Source organism: Artemia franciscana, chromosome 8 (genome assembly GCF_032884065.1).
Source record: "Artemia franciscana chromosome 8, ASM3288406v1, whole genome shotgun sequence".
Classification (NCBI taxonomy): domain Eukaryota; kingdom Metazoa; phylum Arthropoda; class Branchiopoda; order Anostraca; family Artemiidae; genus Artemia; species Artemia franciscana.
Window position 1 is genome coordinate 45,817,701 of NC_088870.1, and position 21,630 is coordinate 45,839,330.

Here is a 21,630-nt window from a genome sequence, read left to right on the forward strand (position 1 = left end):
AAACCTTTGCTGTAAGGCAAGCATCTTGTTTTTGCCCATGATTGGTCTCCCGTCTAGTAGCGAATCCTACCTTTACTCAACCTTGTGTTTTATTGCTTGGCAAGAGACATACGGATTTGAACCAGTTCTCAAATTCTATCAGCCGCTCTGGTTGAAGTCAATGAAGATTCTGAAGTCCGACACCACGAATGAGCTGAGTAGCACTGTCCTCGAGCCGGGGGGTTTCCATTGGATGATGGGTTTCGTCGGATGCATAGGACAACACATGCAAGGTTCTGATCTGAAAGAGGTCCTGGAACTGGTACATATACCCGATGCAGTCCCCCACATTCTCTCTAGAAAAGCAATTTACGGAGCTATTCATGTTCACATTCTCGTGAGCTCGGCCATATGTGCCCATCTCCTCGAAGACGAGCAAGCATCCTTGGCTGCTCTAGACATGTCTACTGTCTTTATTGACTTACTTGACTGATACCTCCCACCCAAAGATCTCAGTCAGAATCTCCAGCTCAAGCAACTGGATAACATTTTCAAGCAGCAATTCCAAGATCTGCAGTCTTAGAGTACAGCAAAGCTCTGGTTTCAACATCTTGACAAAGTCGGGATACTGCTCAAATTCATATGCTTAGATGCTTGGCCTATGGGACCTGCACTTGCAAGTTGCAGCAGATATGTTTCCGTGTCTAGCAGCATTTGGACATAGTTTCTATGTTAAGTCTATCTAGATGTACCAACAAGAGATGACTAAGCTCCAAACTAGTCACCAAAAAATCTTCGAAGCATTTCAACACGGAGGTCCCACCAATAGAAGATCAGAGCAACGCTGGGCCGGATTCTTGCAGATCTTGTCATCGAACGAGAGTATATGTGAAGCCTAAAACATCGGGAGGTCTTATGACTGGAGATGAGATGACAGAACAACAGAGAACCATTTGGGTACTTTCAAGACCAGCATGCCTTGAAATCAACCTCTTGATGCAGAATTTGACAAAAACTGGTTATTCCACTGGTGAACAGCATCGTGACATAAGTTCCAGTAGAAAGGAGCGTGACTTCGACGATGCCCAAAAGCTCGTCGGATACTTTTGAGAATCTTCCCTATTCAGTGGAGACTATTAGCTTAGAAACATTGCCAGCGGCATAATTGCTTCCCCAAATGTCAATGTAGACAAGGCTACTGGGTTATCCGTATTAGTACACATAGATTGAGGGCTTCTTTTCCAGCGGTTTGTAATATTGGTTCAGCGAACTGACCTTTGAGAAAAATACTTCAAGTATGAACTGGAAGTATTTGAACACAATTCCTCCTTTTCTTTTTGAAAGTGATGGCCTAATGAGAAAAGCAAACAACCCAGAACTTGGAAAAGCGATCTTTCAAGCTTGTGGGATTGAGTCTCAGCCACCCTCAAGACCTGAATCTGTGTGTAGCAACTTCCTGGACGGTGGTTCTCTTCTATATCGAGTTTTATGGAAGGCAGGTTCAACCTCTATTGTCATCTTTGCTTCATACGTTCAGTACGTACAAGCAGCATATACTAGTGCTATTGTTGTGTTTGATGGTTGTGAAGTTGGTTCAGCAATCAAAGATGCTACCCATTTACGTTGAGCAAGAATAGTTGGTCGCCAGGTGTTTTTCACCGAAGAGATGAATTTCTGCATGGAAAAGGATGAGTTTCTTTCGTGCAAAGCGAACAAAGCACGTTTCCTGAAACTGCTCGTCAACCATTTGGAAGCCATCGGTTCGCAAGTTTTCTACTCGGAAGGAGACGCCGACTTTCTGATTGCAGAAAAAGCAGTAGAAGCTGCTAGTGCTACATATATCATCGTGGTTGCTGATGATACTGACATTTTGGCGCTTCTGATCAGTCCATCAGCCTCGTTTTCCAGGCATTTATATTTCTCATCCGAAGCAAAGTTTGGGTATACCAGTTCAGCTTGACATATTAGTGAGATAAAACAAAAGCTCAGAAGAGATGTCAGCCATCTGATGCTGTTCTTTTACACCGTGCTAGGTTGTGACACAACGTCTCACCTTCTATGGAATAGTAAAAGGCAGAGCCGTTCTACTGCTACTTAACGACAGGAGTTTCAGGGCTGTCCCTGAATGACAAGTTTGCATTGCTTGACGATATTGTGGCAGCAGGAGAGCGGGTTTTGTTCGTATTGTACGATTGCCGTGATATTTCAAACCTTGACATTGCCAGAAAGCTAATCTTTCACCGGAAAGTGAGCACTACCATTATTTTCGTGCATCCACAAATGCTACCACCGACGTAGGCAGCAGCGAAGAACCACTTGCTACGAGTCTACTTTCAAGTTCAAGTCTGGCTCGGAAACCCAGTAGACTCTTTGGAAACTGCAGGATAACGAAGTTTTTGCACCAATAAGACAGATCTCCCTGCCGCTCCGTCTCCGCTGCTGAAAATTATCAAATTGCTCTCGTCGTATTGACGGTTGTGATAGTGAAAAGTGTACCTGTAAGGAAGACGGTATTGAGCATACCTTAGCCTGCCGTACCTGTGAGGGGAGTTCTTGCAACAATTGTACGTTTCAAGACAAACTCAGTGAAGAAGAATAAAAGTTCGCTGTGACGATGACAAATTTAGTTCCTACATTTAGATGAAGTGCATTTTTTTTAAAGATTTTGTTAATAAAATAAAAGCTTTTTCTCAAGTTACAACGTACCTTGTTCTAAAAGGTCTTGGGTGGTGAGATGTTTTGTCACTCCTGTCTATTCGTTTTGTACCTTTGAACCTATTTATATATATATATATATATATATATATATATATATATATATATATATATTTATATATATATATATATAAATATATATATATATTTATATATATATATATAATATATATATATATATATATATATATATATATATATATATATATATATATATATATATATATATATATATACATATATATATATATATATATATATATATATATATATATATATATATATATATATATATATATATATATATATATATATATATATATATATATATATATATATATATATATATATATATTTGAACCTATATTGTGAACGTAGTGACTAATCATTTATTCATTGAAAATACAGCGGAATTTCGAATACAAGCTGCGTCGCAAAGATATGACCGAGTATTGTAACAGGAAACTTCAAGAAAACAAAATTGATATAAAGGAAATATGGAATGTTATACTCGAATGGCTTGGTGGAAATGAAAAGAATGGAAATGAAAAAATCCAACTTGACGGTTATGATAGATATGATGAAGAGGGACTTGTAAATAAATTCGGTGATTTTTTTTTTTTCAAATATTGGTTTATAAGTACAAAATAGTGTAAAGGAGAGATGTAAAGAGCCTGATGATATGGGAACTGATCAAACTTAAAACCACCTGATTTTAAGTTTGAACCCTGTACTAGTGAAGAGCTTGTGAAAGCCGTTAAGTCTTTGAAATCAAGTTCTGCTGGAGTTAATGGATTGTCTCTTAGTGCATTCAAAGTTGTTGCTGGATCTATACTTCCTTGTTTACTTTTTATTATTATTAATCTGTCACTAGAAACAGGAAAATTTCCAGAGCAACTAAAGACAGCAAAGGTAATACCCCTTCATAAAGTTGGCTGTAAAAAAGAAATTGAAAATTGAAGGCCGATATCTATTCTTCCCTTATTCTCAAAGTAAGTGGAGAAAGTAGTATAACGGGCTTTTTACTTTCCTACAAAATAATGAATCATTCAGTGAAACTCAGTTTGGCTTCCGTAAGGGCATTCTACAACGCATGCTTTGCAACACTTTGTTGATTTTGTGAATAATGGGTTTGAGAGAGGTGATATACCAATGTCTATTTTTATTGATGTCCGTAAAGCGTTTGATACTGTAGATTTTAAAGTGTTGATTAAAAGGTCAGAATCACTAGGTACTCGTGGAAATTGTTTAAAATGGTTTAAAAGCTACCTAACAGGGAGATTGCTAAGAGTTGTAATTAGTAATGTTATGTCTTCGGCGTTCTCGGTTACGCGCGGAGTACCTCAAGGGCAAGTGCTCGGCTCATTATTATATTTAGTGTATGTTGATTCCATGCGTTTTTACCTGAAGGAAGCCTGCACTATATCGTTTGCTGATGACACTGCTTTGAATTTGTTTGGAAAGTCTATAGACGAGTTGGTAAGTAAAGCAAATTGTGTACTGGAAAGACAAGTAGTTTTTATAAATGTAAGCTTTCTATGTGTCAATGTGAGTGAGATATTTTTGATGAATTACTATAGAGTGGGTTCTCCTGTTGATTTAAATAGAATGGTTACACTGAATGGAAAGCCTGTTCCGCAGGTTGGTAAACTGCGTTACCCAGGATTTATATTGGATTGCCATCTGTCGTGGAGAAATCATATTGAAGCTATTTCTGCTAAGATTACCCGTGGTGTAGGCATACCTCGACGTTTTAACATTACCTGCCACAGAAGATTCTTCTTACACTTTATTATTCATTAATTTTCCCGTATATAGCTTATGGTTGTGTTATCTGGAGTAGCAATTTTTTTTTACTAATTATAAGTGAGTGGGATTATTGGTAAATATGTTAAAGAGGTCCATGGAATTAGTGCTTGTTATAAATCCCTGAATTTGTTAAATGTTGTACAAAATTAGAAATTTTCAAGCTTTTATATTTGTTTATCAGTCTGTGAATGATCTAGTCCCTGCAGTTTTTAAGAAGTTTTATTGTTTGAATATCCTTGTGCGTCATTATAAAACCAGAAATAGTAATGATATAGCAATTGAGTCAACAGGTACAGTTAGATCAGCATTTACCGTAAGATATATGGGTCCGCTTATTTCGAATAAGTTGCCAGTGAGTATAGGGACGGCTAAACACCAGCTTTCATTTAAGAAAAAATTAAAAGATCATTTTTTAGAAAGTAATTCAAGTGTTTTTTATGGGGGGAGGGTAGGGTTCCATGAAGTGTGGCATAGGACGATTTATCATTTTTTGGGACGGGGTTGGGGGTTGAATGATTTTTTTTATTTGGGAGGGGGGTAAATAATGTGTTGTTTGTTTAATTGAGAGAGATTGACTTGAAGTTTGAGTTGATTATGGTTATGTTGTGATTTGTAATGGAATATAAATTATTACTTGTTACTGCCGTGCTTCCTTAAAACTATAAAGTTTTTCTTAGCGCGGCAGCATTCTGTAGAAGCTGTGTTTTGGTTTTGTATGTGAAGGAAAATAAATAAATAATAAAAAATTACGAAATAGACCCTGATAGACGGTAGTAGTAGTTTTCCCAAAATACACAGTTTATTTTCTTTAAAAGAATATGTTTTTTGCTAACAAGTAGTTTTCTTTTGGTCAGGTGACGAAATGAACGCTAGAAATGTTTTCAGAGTTAAAAGTGGGCCAGAAAAGGTATGTGAAATACTTGTTTACATTTTTTAAAATTTTCTTAGTTTTTGAGGAAATGAGTAAAAAATGAAAAAAACAAACCGGTTTTTCGTATCAAGCTAGAGGTTTAGATTTTTGGTATGTTGTTAAGCGTCTTTTTCTTGTTTAGAGGGTGAAGAAACCATTTCTGTATTAATTTTTTCCCTGTCAAAACTTGTTTTTCTCCTACTAAGGATGAAGGAAAAAGAGCGTTATTGAACTGTTCCAATTTTGTTGCTTAAATTCTTGTGGTGTAGTCATAATAAGCCACTTAGAATTTGAGCCACCCTTTTGAATGTTTCTTTATTACATGTAAAAAGAAAATAGTGAAATAGATTTTAGAATAATAGAGAAATGATGAAAAATAGCGTTATTGATGTGTTGCAATTTTGTTGCTTAACTGCTTGTAATGTACACATTATTAGTCTTCTAGTTGAAAGCTGATTTATTCTGTGAAAAAGAAATGGAATGGGTCGATTTTAGGATGATACAGAAATGGTGGAAAAACAGCGTTATTGAGCTGTTGAAAATATGATGAAATGAATAAATGATGAAAAATAGTGTTATTGATGTGTTGCAATTTTGTTACTTAACTGCTTGTAATGTACACATTATTAGTCTTCTAGTTGAAAGCTGATTTATTCTGTGAAAAAGAAATGGATAAAAAATGGAATGGAATGGAATAAAATGGATAAAAAATGGAATAAAATGGAATGGGTCGGATTTTAGGATGATACAGAAATGGTGGAAAAAGAGCGTTATTGAGCTGTTAGTGTTACAATTTTGTTGCTTAAGGGACTTGCATCGTATGCATGATGAGTCGTCAAGAGTTTGAACCACTTGTTTGAAAGTTTCTCTATTACGCGTAAAAAGAAATAGAACGATACAAATTTCCGGATGATGGAAAAATAAAGGGAAAATAACGTTATTAACTATTGTACTCTCGTTGCTTAAGTGCTTGTGATGTGTGCATAATGAACTGCCTAGTTGAAAGTTTCCTCATTGTGTCTAGACTTTAACATGATATTGTGTGTAGTGACTTCAGGATGATATGGAGTATTGTGTATAAAAGAAATGAAGGGAAAACAGCGTCATTGAACTGTTACAGTTTTGTTGCCTAAGTGCTGGTAATGTATGCACGATAAGCCGTCTAGAATTTTGTTTATAAATGTATTCATAATAATTGATATTTCATTTTTAAGCCAAATTTTGGAAAGATATTAGAAATATCTTTCAGTACACTAATCAGTGCATATCCAAATTTTAGTAAACTAAATAAGTGTACTGAAACATGAAGAGATAGTGAAAACTTCAACCAACTTTATTTCCAACCTAACTGGGAAATAAAACAATAGACGAAACAAATTGAACACAATTCTTTTCTTTTTATTAGCACTTCTTTTCAGCAAATATATTTAACTGAATATTAGGTACTTGTATGATATAGCCCCCACATAATGTTCTTCATCTAAGTAAAACCTGTTTCTCTAATGCTTAATCTTAGTGAAATATACCTATGTGTGATAAAAATATAATACTTAAAGACAAATTTGGGCTATATATTTGTACATTAGGGGGAGGTAAAGTATAGCGGGTCTGCATGCCTAATGTATTAGAAACAATTCTTCTACATTTTATGAAGGACGAATTGTTTTCCAACTTCACACTGTCCAAATACTTAACCCGCACCCCCTAATGTGCAAATATATGGCTCAATTTATATATTTTCCATCTATTCTATCACTTCTCTTTGGTATTGTCTGATGCTAAGCTGAAAGACACTTAAAAAACTGGTTCTTCAAAGCGTCGATGAATGATCAACTTGAGTGGTTGGGGGTATATCATACAAGTACTGATTATTAAATTATACAGTAGCTTTGTATGCTAACCATGGCTCGTCTTTGCTATTTATTTTTATGTTTCCAATTGTAGAGTTTTTGTCAGATACTCTTTTTGCTTTTTCTAGTTAGGGGTTACATCAAACAGTTCGTGGTAACGACCCGGCTCAATAGTAAACGAAACTCTAAAAACGGAATTTTGGTCCTAAAAGATACATCAAAAGAATCGAATTTTTATGCTGATTTTAAATATATAAGTTTCATCAAATTTAGTCTTTGTCATCAAAAGTTACGAGCCTTAGAAAATTTGCCTCATTTTGGAAAATAGGGGGAAAACCCCCCTAAAAGTCATATAATCCTAACGAAAATCACATCATCGTATTCGGCGTATCAGAGAACCCTATAGCAAAAATTTCAAGCTCCTATCTATAAAATTGTGGAATTTCGTATTTTTTGCCAGAAGACATATCACGGGTGCGTGCTTATTTGTTTTTTTTTCTTTTCCCCAGGGGTCATCGTATCAACCAAGTGGTCCTAGAATGTCGCAAGAGGGATCATTCTAACGGAAATAAAAAGTTCTAGTGTCCTTTTTAAGTAACCAAAAAAATTGGAGGACACCTAGGCCCCCTCCCACGCTCATGTTTTCCCAAAGTCAACGGATCAAAATTTGGGATAGCCATTTTGTTTCGCATAGTCGAAAACCATAATAACTATGTCTTTGGGAATGACTTTACCCCCACAATCCCCAAGGGAGGGGCTGCACGTTACAAACTTTGACCAGTGTTTACATACAGTAATAGATATTGGCAAGTGTACAGACGTTTTCAGGGGGATTTGTTTTTGGTTTGGGGGTGGGGTTGAGGGGAGGGGGCCATGTGGGAGGATCTTTCCTTGGAGGAATATGTCATGGGGGAAGAAAAATTCAATAAAAAGGGTGCAGGATTTTCTAGCATTACTATAAAAAAACAAAGAAAAAATAAACATGAAAACGTTTTTTCAATTGAAACTAAGGAGAAGCACTGAAACGAACAGAGATTATTACGCATATGAGGGGTTCTAAAAATACTTTAGTATAAAGAGTAAGGTATTTAGGAGGAGATAAATACCTCGCTCTTTAGGCCAAAGTATTTTTAGTAATTTCAATTATTTATTCTACGGCCTTTCTGATTCAGGGGTCATTCTTAAAGAATTGGGACAAAACTTACGATTTAGTGTAAAGAGCGAGGTATTAACGAGGGTACAAACCCCCTCGTATACATAATAAAAATATAAGAATATAAAAGTTTGTTACGTAAGATAATTCTTAAGTTACGTGTATTTTTTACTAATAAAAACGTTCGTTAAAAATTAAAAGTTCTAGTTGCCTTTTTAAGTAACCGAAAAATTGGAGGGCAACTAAGCCCCCTTCCCCACCTCTCATTTCTCAAAATCATCTGATCAAAACTAAGAGAAAGCCATTTAGCCAAAAAAAAGAGAATTAATATGCAAATTTCATTTTAATAGTTTATGTGTGGAGAGCCAAAATCAAACATACATTAATTCAAAAAAGTTCAGAAATTAAGTAAATAAAAAACTAGTTTTTTCAACTAATAGTAAGGAGCAACATTAAAACTTAAAACGAACAGAAATTACTCCGTATATTAAAATGGGTTGTCCCCTCCGCAATCCCTTGCTCTTTACACTAAAGTTTGACTCTTTGCCACAATTCTACCTTTTAAAATAATTAAAAACTTTAGCGTAAAGAGCGAGGGATTGCGGAGGGGACAACCCATTTCATATACGGAGTAATTTCTGTTCGTTTTAAGTTTTAATGTTGCTCCTTACTTTCAGCTGAAAAAACTAGTTTTTTTAATTTAATTTTACTTAAAAATCTAGATTTCTCAGTTTCCTACTGCACTCTAACTAAAATCTACTTCTTCCCAGTCAGGATACTTTCTAACCTAGCGCTTTCGATATTAAATTTTTCTCCTAGACTATTTGAAGTTGGTGATATACTCTTATTCCAGTTTCCAAAATTTACACTAAAAAAGTCCCAAAAGAAGAAAACACATTTGGAACATCAGGACCCAATGATGAATGTTTACAGTTATATTCCTTATCAAACAGTTCGTGGTAACGAACTGTAGTAAGGAGCGACCCGGCTCAATAGTAAAGGAAACTCTAAAAAACGGAATTTCGATGCTAAAAGATATATCAAAAGAATCGGATTTTTATGCTGATTTTAAATTTATAAGTTTCATCAAATTTAGTCTTTGTCATCAAAAGTTACGAGCCTGAGAAAATTTGCCTTATTTTGGAAAATAGGGGGTAACACCCCCTAAAAGTCATAGGATCTTAACGAAAATTACACCATCGCATTCAGCGTATCATAGAACCCTATAGAAAAAATTTCAAGGTATAATCTACAAAAATGTGGAATTTCGTATTTTTTGCCAGAAGACAAATCACGGGTGCGTGCTTATTTGTTTTTTTGTTTTTTTTTTCCCAGGGGTCATCGTATCGACCAAGTGGTCCTAGAGTGTTGCAAAAGGGCTTATTCTAACGGAAATGAAAATTTCTAGTGCCCTTTTTAAGTGACCAAAAAAATTGGAGGGCACCTAGGCCCCCTCCCACGCTCATTTTTTCCCCAAAGTCAACGGATCAAAATTTTGAGATCGCCTTTTTGTTCCGCATAGTCGAAAACCATAATAACTATGTCTTTAGGGATGACTTACCCCCCTCAGTCCCTGGGGGAGGGGCTGCAAGTTACAAACTTTGACCAATGTTTACATACAGTAATGGTTACTGGGAAGTGTACCGACGTTATCAGGGGGATTTTTTTGGTTTGGGTGTGGGGTTCAGGGGAGGGGGCTATATGGGAGGATCTTTCTTGGAGGAATATTTCATGGGGCAAGAGAAATTCAATGAAAAGGGCGCAGGACTTTCTAGCATTACTATAAAAAAAAACCAATGAAAATGTAAACATGAAAAAGTTTTTTCAATTGAAAGTAAGGAGAAGCATTAAAACTTAAAACGAACAGAGATTATTACGCATACGAGGGGTTCTAAAAATACTCTAGCATAAAGAGCGAGGTATTTAGGAGGAGATAAATACTTCGCTCTTTATGCTAAATATTTTTAAAATAATTTCAACTATTTATTCTACGGCCTTTCTGATTCAGGGGTCATTCTTAAAGAATTGGGATAAAACAAGATTTAGTGTGAAGAGCGAGGTATTAACGAGGGGACCAACCCCCTCATATATATAATCAAAAATATAAGAATATAAAAGTTTGTTACTTAAGTTAATTCTTAAGTGACGTATTTTTTTTTACTAATAAAAACGTTCGGTAAAAATAAAAGATCTAGTTGCCTTTTTAAGTAACCGAAAAATTGGAGGGCAACTAGACCTCCTTCCCCACCCCTTATTTCTCAAAATCGTCTGATCAAAACTAAGAGAAAGCCATTTAGCCAAAAAAAGAATTAATATGCAAATTTCATTTTTATAATTTATGTACGGAGGGCCAAAATCAGACATGCATTAATTCAAAAACTTTCAGAAATTAAATAAAAAACAAGTTTTTTTTAAATGAAAGTAAGGAGCGACATTAAAACTTAAAACGAACAGAAATTACTCCGTATATGAAAGGGGCTTTTCCTCCTCGACACCCCGCTCCTTGCGCTAAAGTTTGATTCTTTCTCGCAACTCTACTTTTTAAAACAATAAAAAACTTTAGCTTAAGGAGCGGGGTGTCGAGGAGGAAAAGCCCCTTTCATATACGGAGTAATTTCTGTTCGTTTTAAGTTTTAATGTCGCTCCTTACTTTCATTTAAAAAAACTTGTTTTTTTATTTAATTTATCTTAAGCCACAGATTGGAGCTAGTTTAAGGATTTTCATTCATATGGTAATCCGGAATGACTGCAATTTCATAGGTTCCATCAAAATACTTAGCTTTTAATGTTTAGTTTTAATGTTGCTCCTTACTTTCAGTTGAAAAAACTAGTTTTTTCATTCATGTCGTAATCCGGAATGACTGCAATATCATTAATTCCATCAAAACACTTAGCTTTTAATGTTTAGTTCTAATGTTGCTCCTTACTTTCAGTTGAAAAAACTAGTTGTTTTTTTTTATTTAATTTTACTTAAAATCTAGATTTTAATTCATGTGGTAATCCGGAATGACTGCAATTTCATTGGTTCCATCAAAATACTTAGCTGCTTCCCAGTTGTTAAATATCAGCTGCCAGTTGTGCAGGAACAGGCAGTATATCCGCTCTTTGTTAACATTAGATTTGAACAGACTTGTTGATTATGCGATACTTGGAAGACGGGAGGGGGAGGGGAGAGATATGGGATGGTAATTTTTGTAATCTTGCAAGTAAAATTCGAATCTCTGTCTCTTCTTCTGTAGGTGAGTTTAGGGAGTTTGAAGTTGTGTAGACGTCCTTCGCAAGGGATTTTCTGGTGTCTACTGATGATCTTGCAGTCCATGTTTAACATTCATAAATATCACATCAAACCATACAATTTTTCAATAGTTTTGAATCAAACGGCACCTTTTGTGTAGGTAAGCAGAGATATGCTCATATATGTCATAGGTAAACGGTACCTTTTATGTAGGTAAGCAGAGATATGCTCATATATGTCATAGATGTGTCATAGGTAAACGGCACCTTTTGTGTAGGTCTATGTTGCAGAAATTTTTTTTTTTCTGAAGTAGGAGGGAAGATATCACCCTACAGCACCCACATTGAAGCTTATTACTAATGAAAGGATATTATAATTTAATTTGTATCTCCCCCTTAGCGTCAATTAACAAAAAAAAGGGGAAATTGGCTAATTGGTGTACCGGTTTCTTGGACGTCCTTTTTGTTTTTGGATAATTGAGATGCAAAGGGCACTCTTACCTTAGAACGAACATACCTTACTTTAGGACATTTCTGAACATCCGTGAGACGTTCCAATATATAAAACTTTTGCTTTTTGAGTACGGTTCATTTTGGGACAAAGAAGAATGTATTTCTTCTTGCTTACTTTTCTTGACATCAAACGTCTAAAATATGATAAACACGAAATGACAAATTTTAGAAAACAATAAAGAAAAATATGAAGTTCTGTTTCGAAATCAGGATTTCCGGTATTATTTCCTACGAATTTAAGAGAAATACGAAAATTTTGCTTATGTTGTCGGAGAAATTGTATAAGGTTCCGTCAGTATACAAATTATTTGATTTCTGAAAAATCAAGCTCCAAAGAAAATATAGGGAATCCCCAGAATTAAAACTTCAAAATACAAAAATGTCGCAGAAGGAATTTTATTTATGAAAAATCAATTCAATTTCCAGTTTTTAGAATGTCTCAGGAGCGGGAATATTTCTGAAAACTAAACCCCAAGTTAAACTAAATTAAAATACGAATGGTTATCAAATCAACTATTTCAGAAAGCAACTGAAACAATCAGAAATTAGTATTCACGGTTGACTTTCCAGAATTTTTTTTCAAGAAAGCTAGAAGAGCTTCGGAATTGTTCTCTGGATCTTAGAGAGGTCATTTAATATTCAGGAGGAGTACAGCACGAAACAATTCAGAAAAAGGGTACTTATGTATTATAGCGACTACAGCGAAGAAGGGAAGCTAGGTTAATCCTAATGAAATATACTAAAATATGATGATACTATAATACTTTATTTACAAAATTACTGGAACTACAGCTGAGAATTATGAAAATCAGGCCTTCCAGAATGCAATATATTAAATACCTGACCTAATCTATATATTAAATGTTTAATTAAAATATACATGCATAGTATTTTATCTCACTCAAGGTAAGCTAATTATCTCCGAGTACACAAAGAGAAACTGGTTTTTACAATAGATCAAGAACAATAGTTTGGTCGCTATAATACATAAATACCGGAAAAAGTTTACTTTGCTAACTAGGACAGTTCTGTTTTGGCCCCATGTACACCATGAGGTAAGAATGGTTTATATTTTTTTTTCTGGAAAACTGCTGGAAATTTGACAAACTTTCACTGGGCTTTTTCTTCCCTGTTTCATGATTCCCATACGAAGAGGATATCCGAGGTTGCATCTCTTACCACTTCTGTGCTGCAGGATACGCACGATACGCACGATTCTGATCACGATACGCAAAAACAGTATTGCCTTTTTTCAACAAAAATATCACGAAAGTCTGAAGGGGGCTGGGCCTGATGTCATCTCTACCCCTTGTATACTCCTTGCCCGATGTATCAGGGATTCTTACGATGCAAAGAACATACAAAAATTCTCTTAAATGCTCAACCTTGTATTTATTTATAGGATCGTATTTTTTATTAAAATTAGTCTCTATTTACTTATGTGAAGTGTCTATCTCTAGAAGGTTTGTAAGATTTCACGTCGAAACAGGTGTCTTTCCAAGAAGCTTTCTTATTGGGATGTAATAATTGTTTCCCAGGTCTTTCTCCTCTGTCGACATTGTGTTGTTATTATGTAGAGATTAAGTTTTAGGAAAGGAAATCAAGGTAAACTGTAACTTTGGAAACTTTTATCCTACTGGATCGTATTTTCTTAGCTAGTGCTCGATTTTTTTTTTCCAGTTTTCATTAGATTTCCAACATCACAACAATTTTGATTAATTAAATTACCCTAAATAAAACTAGGCAATGAGAAAAAAGTAATTAAAGTAAATATCAACTAGTGATAAGAATTGTCTTATAAACTTCACTAAATTTTACTTGGTTCAGTCTTAAAACAATAGTCTAGTAAATCAGTAGAGAACAAAAATACTATTCTTAAATATCTGAAGTTTTGGCTTATAGTTTCGAAACGAATTTTGAGCTTTTTGACCTTAATTATCGTGATGTTCAAATGCTGCAGAACTTCGTGCAATCTATTTGAGCCTTTTTGTTTAATTTTAGTTCAGTTTAATTCATTGTCTTTTTGTATTTCTAGCAATTAAATCTATTACAATTAAAAGGGGCGAGTTGAATTCTAAGAAATATCCTGTTTTTGTTTCTGCGTAAATAACCGTGGATGATAAATAACCGAAGGCTGAGACCGATTCCGTGGACTTTTGAATTAAAACCAGGTTGCCATCATGCCATGGCCAATTGGAGAAAAAGCCAAGACAGATATTCTGAGTCTGAGGCTAATCTGGCATAAGCCTTTTTTAGGATTATATAACCAATCTAAACTAGCCTTTCATCCCATAAGGTTACTTTTTTAGACAAAAGGGCTACTACATTTGAGAAAAGAGAAAATAAATACATAAGTATGGATGCGTTGCCAAATGAAACGATTACAAAGTGACAAAACCATAGAATACATTGAGACAACAGTGGGTAAAAGGAATTCGCATGTATATGCTCTTATGTCAGGTTCATTCACTTAAGTGTGGTTGTTCTCATGCAGTTTCAAATTTTAAAGTTCATAAACTAATTTAATATTTGATCGGCCTTTATTCTTGTTTCACTTCAAAAGACGGTAAGGGGTTCTTAGGCCATATTTCAAAATAAATAAATAAAATAAAAGATTAGCTGGTTACGCTGAAGTTTTACTCTTTCTCTCAACTCCACTCTTTAAAACAGTAACACACTTTAGCGTAAAGAGCGGGGCGTTTAGAAGGAAGCAACCCCTTTCATATACGGAGTAATTTCTGTTCGTTTTAAGTTTTAATGTCGCTCTTTACTTTCAGTTAAAAAAAACTTGTTTTTTTATTTTATTTCTGAACGTTTTTGAATTAATGCATGTCTTGGTTTTGGTTCTCCGCACATGAATAATTAAAACAAAATAAATAATAATTAATTTTTTTGGCTAAAGAAATTTTTTCATTCAATGTCAGCATTTTCATTGGTCCTCAGTTCTGCTAAAAATTAAAACAAAATAAATATTAATTAATTTTTTTGGCTAAATGGCTAAAATGGCTAAATTGGCAAAATTTTGTTTTAAATATCCTGCATACACGGTTTTTTAATCTATTCAACTCAAAAAATTCAAAAGTTTATTTAAGCTCATTACGAAAATACATAAATCACACTTTTACGTAACATAAGAAACATCGTATTATTTGCGATTCATTGTGACTGGTCTCAAGATCACTCTCATTTTACTTGAACTTTTGAGTTTAATTTAAACCATCTTTCTTAAAGGTGAACCTAGGCGCTTTTTGCATTAACACCTGCTATAATGTTTTGACGGAATATATTGGATATGTTGATAATTATTTGTATTCGTGGCCTGTAGAAAAAGTTTTTAAATGTTTTTTTCCCTTTAAATTCATTGTTTTCTAACAATTAAAGCATCCGAAGTGTGTATGTAGTGACTCTGATGCCCACTTTCCTTTATTTATATACTAAAGAGTAATGTAAATGCACAATGCAGATTATTCACTTCTGTTCATTTACTTTTAGGATATCTCTAAGGTCTTGCAAATAAATGTAAAAATCAGGTTCTTAATGTTGTCATTTTGGTTTATCTGAAATTTAACGACACATTTTACATCAACTATGCTGCATACTGGAAGAAAATTTTTCATTCAGTGTCAGCGTTTTCATTGGTCCTCAGCTCTGATCAAAATTTGACACATGATGTCTGAAAATTTAGCATCTCAAAAATTGATATTGACGAAATAAGAATTATGTAAGACAAGATTTATTTCCAAAAATGGTTTTCACAAGCCCAGATAGTCTCAATTCGCACTTCAGGGTAAAAAAATAGTTAAATTGGTCCAAGCTCGTCTGAAAATTTGACATCCTTAGGAAATTTACATTTGATATCTAAAAATTTGCAGCTCCATTGTTAGTGTTATTATTATAACTGTTTTAAGGCAGTAAAATATTCAAAGTGAGCTTTTTACACTTAATGATGAAATGTTTGAAAGAACTATTCAATATTTAGGGCAATGTCACCTACTGATTTGAATGCATGTTCACTAATAGTGTTTATCTGTATAGTTGTCATTTGTTTCTTGTTTCTACTTTTCTTCTTTTTTACTCTGCTTTTTCTAAATGTTAAACAACTGGTCACAAATATAACATTACTGCTGTTACTATATAATAGAAAAAATATCTGCAAATATCTATTGAAACTATTCTTGAGTTATAGTTGCGCACATTGAAGGACCTATAAAATATAATATCCTTAAACCTAGCTATTTGGACCTCTGGTGGTGAAGTGGGACTGACCATTACCTACTAATATAGATCTTGGAGTTCAGTGTCAGGCTTAGTAGTAATTCGCTGCAGCGCCTGTAATCTGCTTCCAGTGATGGAATTACGCGAAGGCATCTTTATAATCATCAAAGAAGCCACAATTTGCAAATCACCGACGGCGTCACATTGATAGCTAATATGCGCCTATTAAACTTTATCTTTCATTTAGGACACCTTAGTTGATGCTGATGTTGCCATAAATGCTATGATGTGGCAGAACGGGGGCTTTTCTGGTTTTGATCAGTGGAATTTCGTAATGCATCCAGTCGATGCAGCTTTAACATGTGATCCCAAAGGAGATTATGTACGGAAATGGATTCCCAAACTTAAAGGTACTTAATAACTTATTTTGTCCCTTTGAAATTAACACGGATCTCTGATCATTAAAGTTAATTGAAATGAAAGTTACCCTTCTTGAACCAGTTTCAAATGGCAATTTTTTCTCACTTTGGTGTTTTTCTTTTAATCTTTTTAAACGCGTTTTTAAATTAAAACGTCAAAAACTAAAACTGAAATCCTAACACATTCTGATGTCAAACTTGTGCTTCGAAAAGAGATGAATTTTGAAAAGATTCTGGATTGAAAAGCTCTTACTATCTCTTCGCTCGTTGTAAGTCATCAGTAATCCGAATATGCTTAAAAGTTTATATATTCCTTTAGTTTTACTCCAAAGAAAGGCGAATCGAAATCAAAATAGCAAGGTCTTAATTAAAAGAGACAGTGTGTACTGCACTATCTTCTCAGGGAATTTCTGGGTGAAAGAAACGAGAAAAATCCATCTCTTGAAAAAATAAATAGGATTGTTCCCTGAGTGCTTTTGTCTGTATCTAGCTTAAAGCTCCTTTTCTTGAATCCGTATAAATCAAGATTTGCACAGTACTATGTATCAATGTTGCACGTAACAGGGAAAGTGAACCAAATATTAGTCTTTAAATTTGGCAAAATTACTGACAGTGTTGGTTCTCGCAAGCTCCTAACCCATCCAATAACAATTTTGAGATAGCTATGTTATTGAAAATAACTCAAACATCAGATAACAATAAGTCCGGGTTCTACACAACTCCCAGAACCCAGTGGCCAGTGTTTAAGTTATGCCTCAGGGGCGTATAAGGTTTGTATGTAAGGGGTTGTCGCCTAAACTTCAGAGGTAGCTCATTTGATTGGAAACTGAATTGATTGGAGGTCTGTGCAGTCTTCCATAGAGAGTCCCCCAGAGACACAGTACAAATATATCTAAACAGTATTTTGATATAAAGTATGTAAAGTTTGTTTTTCCCTTACAAATACATAAAAAAAGCGGAGTAAATAAATGACGTAATTAAAAACAACAACCTAGTAATAAAAAACATGGAAAAAATAACCACTACACAACAGATATACAGACTCCAAAATTATTCCAAGCAGTACTCGTATGAGGTTTGCAAATAATTTCGTGCCGTTTCTTTTTTCAAATATTGGATTGACTTTGTCGTGATTGGAGGATCTCTGGTGTGGCAGGATATCCTGCTTTGGCTCGTGTAATCGTTATGTATAATACGAAAAGACTTGCTTACTAAGACTTACCTCTTCCTAAGGCTAGAGGTGCACAGAGAAGTAACAGTAGCTCACCGCCACATTTTTTCCTGACTATTTAATCGGAGCTCCACTACCAAAGCCTTTATCATCTTTGCCTCCTTCTCTAGTAAGCTGTCGGGAATATGTTGTGTTTTCTCGACTTTTGATGACCAGGGTATCTCAAACCAATCGTCGTGAGGCAACCTTCAAACTCTCATCCGTATCTAAGCTCTAAATACATCCATTGTCACTTTAAAGTTATTCTGGATTGGACGCAACCAGTTACAGTAACTAGTAGATCAAAACCTAAATGGTTTTTTGTAAAATGAAACTATTTCCAAAATAAAACGTAATTCCCACAGTTCCCAATCCCCAGGAACATTCCCCATATGAAATCTAGTTTCAGATTCAGATGATGTTGAAAAAGTGCAAGGTTCTACTGCAAATTCAAGTAAATAAAGTAAATATATGGGCAAGTTAACTGAAATTCCAATTAACGACATAATCCTGAGCGAACGATTAGCTGTATGGTCTTCCCACAGAGGCACAGTACAAGTATTTGCAAACGTTAGCGAAAAGTTTGTTCAGAAATGGGATACATCAAAGGGCATTGTCTTGGAAGTTACGAGTACGTCAGAGCAATAGATCTCCTATAATCCCATTGTAATGCGCTAAAATTTTGTCATTTTGCGTGTGCGAAAGGAGGATTTACATAGAGAAGCGTGATTGATGTGTCCAAAAAATCTGTAATGGAGAGTATAAAGCTTTTTGCTACTGCTTATATATATATTTTTACTGCGCACAGAGGCTAGTAAAGCGCATGGGGTAAAGCCATGGTACTAAACGGTTCTGCAAACGCACGCCTGCTATAACGATACTTTGCCTAGTTGATACACAGGATTTCCACCCTAAAGCATGACCAGGAACATCTAACAAGAAAACGATCTTTTTTTGTTTATGTCGTGAAGTGGCAAAGTCAATAAAATAATTATAGGGAGTTCACATCCATATTTAGGATGTACTGGTGACTAACCAAAATTACAATTGGCATCTCGTTAAGCGTTGTATATTTGAAACTTGCAAGACAAACTTAGATATTACATTTAAAACTATCGTAGCATAGCTAAATTCAGTTTTTTTTTTTTTTTTACAAAATCATACATTTAAACAAAAATCACACACTACAACTCAGCATTGAAAATAGATGTGAAGAAAGGCACAAATGAGTTGGCGTAACGATTAGTTCTTACTTTAGGGGTAGAAATTTATTTTGTAACCGAATTCGGCTATTGGGAGGGGCTGGTTCGCGTAATAGTGATCGGTGGCTCTTAATGACTAGGACGGATTTTCCAAATTGCTGAATAAGGTGTTCTAGCCGGACTTTAGGTGGAGACGAATTTAATTTAGCGAGGGCTTAATCATAGGGTATTTCGCGGTTTCGGAGAATAATCCTTGTTGCTCTTTTCTGGACAGACTCTATGTCGCGTAATAGGTACGCTGTGCGTATAGCAGATGGACCCCATACCGGGCACACGTACTGGAGCAACGGGTGAACATAACTCATGTAGACATGGAGAAGACTTTCAGTATCATACCCAAAACGCCTCATTTTGGTAAGTGTCTGAAGGCTTGCATTGGCCTTGTGGACGATTAAATTAATGTGGGCACTGTAACTACAGTCACAAGTGAAAGTTACTCCTAAGATTTTATTTATTTCATAATCGGGAAAGGGACTAGAGGCATATCTATATTCCGCTTCTGAGAGTTGAAACGAAATATTTTTGACTTGGCTACGGTAATGGTAAGATTATGACTTGAGCATTCGGTCTTTAGCTGATCAAATAACTGGTCTGAAAACTGCTTTGTTATGATAGTGTTTTCGACCAGGTAAGCGAGCACTATGGACAGATAATCTACAAACTTGTAACGGTCCTCGTGATGATTAAGCAGGGAATTAATTACAGCCAGGAAAATTATTCCAGCTAATTTCGTGCCTTTTGGGGTCCCGCAAGAAGTATCTCACCATGATGAATCCGAATCGTTGTCGTGGATTGCGAAGACTTTTTGTTTTCGGCCAGTTAAGAAGTCAAGTACAAGGCCAAGGGTGCGTCGTTTGGCAACTATTTCCTGGAGATTCATGCCTGCAGTCAGGTGGCGGATCAGGTCAAAGGCCTTTCTGAAATCCATTGCGCAAATGTCGACGAAACAGCTACGTTTTTCGAGCCATTGGAGGATACAGTCAAACATCCGTACTTGGTAGATTGTAGTAACACACTTGGGGAGCCCACCGTACTTTCGTTTGGCAACCATTTCCTGGAGATTCATGCCTGCAGTCAGGTGGCGGATCAGGTCAAAGGCCTTTCTGAAATCCATTGCGCAAATGTCGACGAAACAGCTACGTTTTTTGAGCCATTGGAGGATACAGTCAAACATCCGTACTTGGTAGATTGTAGTAACACACTTGGGGAGCCCACCGTACTGGAATTTATCAATACGCCCATGAATTTGTTTCAGAAGAAACTTGAATATGAAGGCCTCTGTTACTTTCGCCAAACAAGGTGTAAGTGAGATCGGGTGGAGATCGTCGCATGCACTAGGGGCGCGCTTTTTTGAAATAATCCTAATATAGGCCCGTTTCCACTGTGACGGAAAATAGCCGGAAGCAAAACAATCGTTTATGATGCTGGACAGTGCTAATGCTATGAAGGCTGCATATTCACGCAGCAATTTGGCAGGTAATTCACCAGGGTATGAAGATGTATTCGGTTTGATCTTCCGTAATTCCGTGTAAACGTCAAACTCACTGACTATTATGTTGTTCTCAGGCTCACATTTTTCAAGTATGGTGGGTTTTTCATCAGCCGTAATAGGTGGATAGGTAGTGCAGATCTTGGTGAAGAATTTGCTCACTTCTTCTGCACTGATTAAGGACCCGTCATCATTACTGATCTTTACACTGCTGTCAAAAGCTTGGCTGGCCACTTTTTTCACAGCGTTCTGCTACTTTTTGGGGTCTGAAGTAAGTAATTTGTAGGGCATGATTTCACGACAATAGCGAGCTTTAGCTTTCTTTACCAAAGAGACTATTTGATTTCGCAATTTCTTGCCGTTGATAATATCACCACAGTAGTTGAGGCGAGACCTCTCTTTTATTAGTGATTTAATAGCTGGAGATATCCACGGTTTGTCGTATTCGCGAACAACAAAGGATTTTGTTGTAAAGATCTTTAGGTATTGACAGTGCAAAGTGGCATTGAAATCAGATACCTTAGTATCCAAAGGCTTGTTACTGTACACTTTGGGGAAGTCATATGTGCCCATCCATCGACCGTATTCACAGATGACCAAATCCGTACAAGGACGCACAGTGACACGGGATAGTTTGGGCTTTGGTAAGGACTCTCTTGCTTTCTACAGAATTGCGTTGTGGTCTTACATGCCAACGGGACCAAGAGAAAAGGGAGGGGGGGGGGGGTAAAAATCGTCATAATTTGTGAGTATACGGTCCAATACCCCCCCCCCCCCAAGAGTGGGTGGGTGTGCGCACTACTTGTTTTAAAGACAAACAAGATGATAACCAACTCTTCTTGGTTTGGTCAAAGTCTCCTCCTATGATAAAA

General features: G+C 35.6%; 1 protein-coding gene across 3 annotated transcripts in view; it reads left to right on the plus strand.

The window, feature by feature from the left end:
* LOC136030488 (deoxyribodipyrimidine photo-lyase-like) overlaps window positions 1-21,630 on the plus strand; it is a 126,757-nt gene that overhangs the window by 48,816 nt on the left and 56,311 nt on the right. For all 3 annotated transcript variants that reach the window (XM_065709508.1, XM_065709509.1, XM_065709507.1), the window contains exon 6: window positions 16,626-16,788. In XM_065709508.1, the coding sequence (XP_065565580.1) occupies window positions 16,626-16,788 (163 nt within the window). The remainder of the gene's footprint in view (window positions 1-16,625; window positions 16,789-21,630) is intronic.